Here is an 8,155-nt window from a genome sequence, read left to right as displayed (position 1 = left end):
TATAAATAGTGAACAATCTAGCATTACCATCGATGMTAATTGTGAATTACCATATAGTATGTACATTGGATCGCATACCAGTTGGCTTATCCATCGATTGTCTACCAGTGCTGATACCAGATAACGCAAACAATAGACTAGTAAAATCAAATCGGCAATTATTATACCCATTAGGCGGCGCCGCTTAGTTGGCTTATTGTTGTTATTATTATTATTCATATAATCATCAAAATTATCAATAATTAGATAATATTTATAAAACATATTTTCAATTTCATCGATAATTTTGTCCATTTTTTTATTTAAAAAAATACAATAATATTATCTATTAATTATTAATRTATAATTTAAAAATTAAATGTTAGTCTCAAATATTATATGTTGTTAAAAGTTTTTAAAATGCAAATAATTTAATATTAATAATTCATTTACAATAATATTTAAAATAATTTGATAATAATAAAGTTTTTATTAATATAGAAAAAATTATTTATAATATAATTAATAATTGATTTTTTTAATAATTATTAGCTTTTAAACTATATTAAAATAGAGATGATTGCCTCTAAATGCACCTAAAAAATGATTGGAATAACAATAAAATTTATATAAAAATAATTAATTAATTGAATCTATTGTTATTTACATGTCATAAATTATATATATAAATATATAGATGTCAAAATAGGTTATACACGTATTTTGGCAATAACAAATTTTTATTATTAGATTTAATAGATTTTATTATAAATTTATAAAGGTATATTTAAAAATTATTTATAAAACACAAGTTTACTAGTCTATTGTTTGTCTAACTAATTATAATTGATTTTGTAATTAAGTTATTATTATTAGCTTTTAAACTATATTAATCAATAGAGATGATTGCCTCTAAATGCACCTAAAATATGATGGGAATAACAAAAAAATTTTAAAAACAAAATTATTAATTAATTAAATCCAATGTTATATATATGACATAAATTTATATATAGATATAAATTTAGTCGCAAAATAGTAGATACTCGTGTTTTGACTAAAATTTTTTATTATTAGATTTAATAGATTTTATTAAAAAATTTATAAAGGTATAGTTAAATATTCAATTAAAATTTATAAACTTTTCAACCTCATCAAGTAAATTTTAGATCATTTTTTATACAAAGTATAATATTACATATACGCAATTTGTATTGTAACAAAAAATAAAATAATCATTTATTTGAAATTTAAAAATAATTGATAAAAATATTAAAGATAAATTATGAGTTATTTTAAATATTTTAAAAATTATTTAACTTAACTTAATTAATTTTGTTTATTAAAGCTTATAGAAACATACTTTTATTTTTTTGAAATATTATTTTTATTTAAATATTGATTACTAATTTTTTTTAAAAATTATATTTATAGTTGGAGTAATTATAAAATTTTTAAAAATTTTTAAACTAAAATTTTAAAATCATATTTGTATATTTAGTTAGCTTTTTGCTCTATAATTAATATTATACTATTTTTTAAGTTAAAAATATGCAATAATATTTGTTATTTAATAAATTTTACTTATATAATGCATTATTATTATTATTATTTTTAACTATGAAACCTATTATTATAATTTATGTTATAATAAATTATTCAAAAAAAATAAGAAACAATAATAATTTTAAGATTAATTAAGTATATGAATATATTTTTTTTACTAAACAAAAACAATAATAATAATCTACATATAATATATTATATAATTATTTTTAAATATATATATAATTTTATTATTTAGTATATATTATAAAATATTATAATTTATATTAACAAAAACATTATTATTATTATTATTATTACTATTATTTATGAAATTAATATCACACACACACACAAATATAGATACAGTAATATCTCAATTAATAAATTATGGATTTATTATAATTATTATTAATAATATATTTATTAATATAATAATAACAACATATAAATTGGAAAAAAAAATATTTTTTATGTACATTTTTTTTGTTATAATTTTTTATACATATTCAATATTATTGCCTATTTTTACTGAAAAATTTTTGTCTAATAATAAAAACAATAAATAAAAAAAATAACCGGTAGTATCCAAAAATGGTAAATAATTATTGTTTTATTTTTTTTATAAATTGTTTATATATAATATATATATATATATATAAATTACCGGTAGTATTGTATATATACCGTATAAATAAATATATATATATATATATATAAATTACCGGTAGTATTGTATATATATATACCGTATAAATATATATATATATATAAATTACCGGTAGTATTGTATATATATAAATAAGGCAAACTAAAAAATTAATAGCAAAAATTTTATTTGCAATTTATATATATTTAACAAAAACACACATATATATATATAATATTGTTTTAGCGATTCAATTTAAAAACATGATTAAACAGTTAAATTTTTTAAAATTAAATTTTCAATTATTTAGCTTGGTAATAATAATTATAGTATTAATTCACCAAGCTAATTGTGGTAGACGCATCAATCAAGCTGGCCTGCAATTGATTAAACTATCCGAGGGGTTTATGCCCAATTATTACTATGATCAAATTGTATGTATCTAAAAAAAAATTATCATGTTAAATTTTTAATAATTTTAATTTTTTTATTGCTGGGACCGTTATGTTGGACTCTGGGCTATACAACAACAACACCACTAACCTACAGGGTCTGAAAACAATAGGCTATGGACACGCTTGCAAATGGCAAGGGTGTGGCCATATTAGACCGCCCCTAACCGAGCACCAGGCTACCAAATTGTTGATAACTGATCTGGTTCAATTTGAAAAATGTGTCAAACAATTGGCACCTGGACTCAACGATAATCAGTTTGCAGCCGTATATATATATATATATACATATTTACTATACATAGTCTAAAGTTATATATACAATTAATTAATTTTTTTTTTGCCCCCACCCCYACACCCCACCCCCACTTAACTAGTGTGTAGACTTTGCCTTCAATATGGGTTGCGGTGCATTCACCGGGTCGTCAGTGTTGGCCAATATCCGGGSCSGACGYTGGCAACAGGCGGCCGACTCGTTTCGCCAGTATAACCGGGCCGGCGGWCGGGTAATTGCCGGACTAACTGTCCGCCGGGAAAGGGATCGTCAATTGTTTTTGMGACGTTAACACYACCCCTCACCCCCACCCCCCCACCCMCCGAAAAAAAACAATTGTATTTAATGTTTATTTAACTTATGATTTTTTTGTTGTTGATGTWATAAATAGTTTATTATTTATTATATAWATAATTGTTTTTTATGTGTTTTTTTTGTTGTATTTATTTGTTTATTTATTGCATTTATAATTAYTAATAAACTTTATTTATTATAAGATAATATAATAAATATTATATATAATATATAGTATTAGTATTTTGTTGTTGTTTTATATAAATAGTTTAAATAAATAAAATAAACCTATTTTATCAAGGATGTTTTTTAAATTTTTGTTTATTTTTTTSTAGATAATAAWATATAWATATATATATTTATAAATATTTCAARCAATATCCTGGGTTATTGTTTTATTGTTGTTTTTGTTATTATTATTATTATTATTATTTAATAATTAAATGTAAATAAAGTTATTATTATAATAATATTATTATTATATTAAATAAAATTTTTATTATAAAWCAAAATTTCAAAATTAAACATTTTATTATTTGATTAATGATTTTTTTTAATTATAAWATGTTTTCAGATAACTTGTAAATTTAATATTTTCTAATAAATTATTTAATTTATAATAAAAAATAGATATTTTAATATAAAAGTACTTTATTTATTGACGTAAATTAAAATAGTTTATCAAAAAAATAAAAACAACTGGTTTTTTAACATTTTGATGTATTTATTGATTATTAATTTTTTAKMATTTTATAAAAATTATTTCATTAAATAAATTGAATTTTTKTTATRTTTTATSAAATTTWTTAAATACAATTAATAAATTGACAATTAAAATCATTTTTWATTTAGAYTTATAAATTTAATTAATTTATTTATTGTCTTATAGTAATATTTTTATAATAAAAAATTTTATCTATTTAATTTAATATATTGTTTAATTAATATTACACAAAAAACATATAAGATAACAATAGAAAACTACTAATTAATATAAAGTGAATCATCAGTGAATTCTAGATTTTTTTGCTAAATTAAAAAAAAATATTAGATAAATGATCATGCACACAAATGGTGAAAAAAATATAAGTTTAATTGACTTATATATATATATAAATATATTTAATACAAACATCTGCTGCACTCAAAAAATTTAATAATAATAATAATAATAAATCTGTTAAACATAGGTAACTGATAAACATAATCAATTAATTAATTAAWTAGATAGCTAWGATAAATAAATAATAATATAAATGTACATGGGTACAAACTAGTTAGTAAAAAAAATTAGCTATATAAATGCTAACATCGCACTAGCATTTATTATTAGTATATTAAATTWTATTTTATTTTTTAGTTATATAAAAAATATTTTCAAAMAAAAAAAACAATATGCAGGTGTWTGCCATTATAGYCATAATTTCGGCAGCCCTGGCCATGGCCAGTGCCCGTCAAATTAACGGCAACGGTATCAATTTGATTAAGCAACAAGAGGGTTTCAGGGCCGATTTTTATTATGATCAAATTGTATGTATTTTTTTTAATAAAAATAATAATTTTTTACCATGCTAATAATTTTAATTTAATTTATTAATTTTTTTTTGTTAAATCTACTACTACTACATAACCAGGGTCTCAAAACTATTGGCTACGGTCACGCTTGTGTATGGCATAACAATTGCAACGATATTCATCCGCCCATAAGCGAGGCCCAGGGTACCCAGATTATGATGCAGGACCTGGTTGAGTTTGAAAATTGTGTMCAGGGTGCCGCACCCAATTTGAATGATAACCAGTTTGCTGCCGTATGTATTAAAYAYTTATTTTAGTTTTTAATTTTTTTTATATCAAACACTAAAAATTATTATTATTATTATTAGTATTRAATTTATGCTAGTTKTAAAATAGTTATCAAATTTATAAATWAGGTAAAATTCAKCATTWTTAATATATTTATTTATTTTTAATTTTTYATATATATTTTTTTTTAATTTWWAAAAAGTCATTAACAACACTWGTTCAAWATTTTAATTAGTRTTATAGTTATAATCAATGATAAATATTTAGTATTAATTATTATATTACAGTTTTATTTTTAATAATAATAATAATAATAATAATAATAATAATAATAATAAGTATATTAAATACAGTAAATATTTAGATAATATTTATGATAAAACCTAAAAAAATAATTAATATTTTTTAATCTAAATATTTAAATAATATAAACTATTATTTATGTAAGTAATTATTAATATTAATTAAAACATTACAGTTTTTCTATAATTAWAATAATWATTATTGTTAACATTATTTTTATTATTTTTAAAAAAAATATTATTAAGATATTTTTAATAACAATTTTAATTTTTTTTTAATTTTTTTTAAAAAAAAACTAGTGTACCTCATTTGCCTTTAATATGGGTTGCGGTGCATTTACCGGCTCACATATACTGTCCAATATACGGGCCAACAATTTCAATGCCGCRGCCACCGCTTTCAACGAGTATGTCGTAGCCGGCGGTCGGGTCATACCGGGTCTGGTCAACCGTAGACATGCCGAGGAGGCACTGTTTAGAAGCTAAACTGTATTATTATTATTACTGAAATAAATCAAATTTATTGTAAAAAAAATTAATTTAAAAATATAAATAAATAAATATTATTATTAATAATAAAGTGTTTTTTTTTTTAATAAAATAAATAGTATTTAAGATTTTTATATATAATTATAATATTATTTTTTTTGATAATTAATTAATTTATTTAGTTTATTATATAATTATTGTCTAATTATTTTTATATTATATCTTTTATATATAGTACTATTAAAATATATAAATATAAATATAAATATTATATTAATTTACTAATTTATATAATGTATAAAACAATTGACTATTGTTAGATTACAGCTATATTATTATATATAATGATAAATTTATTTTTTGTTTTAAATGTATTAATTKTATATTATAGTTATGACCTTGTTTTTTTTGTTAAATAAATTATTAATACAATATATTTTTATGTAATATTGAGTTTATTTTAATTTTCAACTAAATTTATTTTTTGTTTAAAACTTATTGTATTTTTTCAATATATATATATACCGGTATATAATGAGTTATTTTTTGACACATTTTAACAATTTTTATGATATATTAATTACATAATACTAGAAATATATGATAATATTATAAAAAAATAGACACAATGTYTACATTTATTATGATAAAAATAATATTAATTTTTTTATTATATATAAATAATATTAAGTATTATTTAATCTTAAAAATTTTTAATCTTGTATTAAAGTTTAAGTGTTTTATTTTTTTAAAAAATAATTATTTAATTGATTAAGTTACTCATATGATTTATATATATATATATWTAATAATTAATTAAATATATATATATATATTACATACACTAATTGATAATAATTTTTTATAGACTTTAAACATAAATTTTTTTTAATAAAAAATTATTATTTACTATTAATATCCTAAATGTAGTTAATAATTATAATTATCATTATTTTTTCCTAWTATTAAATTTTATRTAATGATATAATCACTGAAAAATTAATATTAAAAATTTTTTGATTATTTATTTTTCATAAATTTACTAAAAAATAAAATAAAAATCAAATCCTTATTAATATGTCATTGAAAATCATATCCTATTTATATATATATATATATATATCCATAAATGATAATTAATATTATTTTATATTATCAATAATACATTATTATTATTATTATTATGAAAATTATCAATTATTGTGTAATAATAAACTTAATACTAAAATTACTAAATAAACTACATTATTGTTGCTATTTTTYTTTGATGATAAYAAACCTAATTAWAGTTGTTTTTTRGGGATAGTTATAATAGATATATTGATAAATATATTTTTAATTAAAAAAAACTATTAAAAAATTAATTTAATAACAACAACAATACATGTGTGATATATATACTGTATATATCAAATAATTTTAATTGATAAAATTTAGGTTACATTGTATAAATTGTATATAAATAATTAATTTTATTTTTATTTTTAAAAAAAGTAATTTTAGTTTATTGAAAAAAATTAGTAAATTTATTATTCAAAAAACAATAGCAAAAATAATGTGGAAATCGCTAGCACTGGTGGTACTGGTGGTCGTCGGTTTGGTGTCGGGCCGTAACATCAATACAAGCGGACGTAATCTAATCAAACAGTTTGAGGGTTTTCGGGCCAACTTTTACGGSGACCCAGTGGTACAGTAAAAAATATTTTTTTTTTAATAGATGGTTATAAATGGGGGGGGGGTTCAATGAAATTTCTAAAAAAAATAAATAATAAACTAATAGTTTTAAATAAATTTTTTTTTATAAAAAAAATACTTAATTAAAATTTTTTTTTATTAAAATTGGAATTGTCTTCTCCAATAGTATTAATTATTTTCCTAAATAWAAWTATCTATGATTTATAAGTTARTTATTTTATTAYAGTTTAAAAAATTTTAAATTAAATTTTTYACCTAAAAAAWTATACATTTTGTTTAAACTAATAATAATATTTATTAATTTTTGTTGGATTTTTTTTTAACTGTCATTTTATTTAGGGTATCCGTACCATTGGCTATGGACATAACTGTAAGGCTCAGGGATGTAATAGTATACATCCRCCCATAAGCCAGGCTCAGGGCGATGCACTACTAACCCAGGATTTGGTACAGTTTCAAAATTGTGTCAATCAAGGCGGCTCCGGGACTCAATGATAATCAATTTTCGGCCGTAAGTAAAAATTATTATTAATTTTTTATAAAAAAAATAAAATATAATTTTATCATAACTATTTTAATTTAAAAAATAAATAAATAAATATTTCATTAAACTAAATAAAATGTATCAAAAATAAAACAAACAAACAAAAAAAATACATTAAACAAAATGAAA

At 18.8% G+C, this 8,155-nt stretch overlaps 2 protein-coding genes across 2 annotated transcripts; both read left to right on the top strand.

The window, feature by feature from the left end:
* Positions 1 to 2,477: 2,477 nt before the first annotated feature.
* Positions 2,478 to 3,212, top strand: LOC128965143 (uncharacterized). Its single transcript, XM_054311798.1, has 3 exons — positions 2,478 to 2,607; positions 2,723 to 2,893; positions 3,003 to 3,212. The coding sequence occupies exons 1-3, from the start codon at positions 2,581 to 2,583 to the stop codon at positions 3,189 to 3,191; spliced, it is 387 nt and encodes a 128-aa protein (XP_054167773.1). The 5' UTR covers positions 2,478 to 2,580; the 3' UTR covers positions 3,192 to 3,212.
* A 1,339-nt stretch (positions 3,213 to 4,551) lies between these two features.
* Positions 4,552 to 5,866, top strand: LOC128965127 (uncharacterized). Its single transcript, XM_054311782.1, has 3 exons — positions 4,552 to 4,723; positions 4,828 to 5,001; positions 5,599 to 5,866. Exons 1-3 carry the CDS (start codon positions 4,589 to 4,591, stop codon positions 5,782 to 5,784), a joined length of 495 nt encoding a protein of 164 aa, XP_054167757.1. The 5' UTR covers positions 4,552 to 4,588; the 3' UTR covers positions 5,785 to 5,866.
* The last annotated feature ends 2,289 nt before the right edge of the window (positions 5,867 to 8,155 follow it).

This window comes from Oppia nitens, unplaced genomic scaffold, assembly GCF_028296485.1.
Source record: "Oppia nitens isolate AA-2021 unplaced genomic scaffold, nextdenovo-longstitch-racon4-pilon3 scaffold16_pilon_pilon_pilon, whole genome shotgun sequence".
Taxonomy (NCBI): Eukaryota; Metazoa; Arthropoda; class Arachnida; order Sarcoptiformes; family Oppiidae; genus Oppia; species Oppia nitens.
This window is presented reverse-complemented; position numbering and strand designations above follow the sequence as displayed.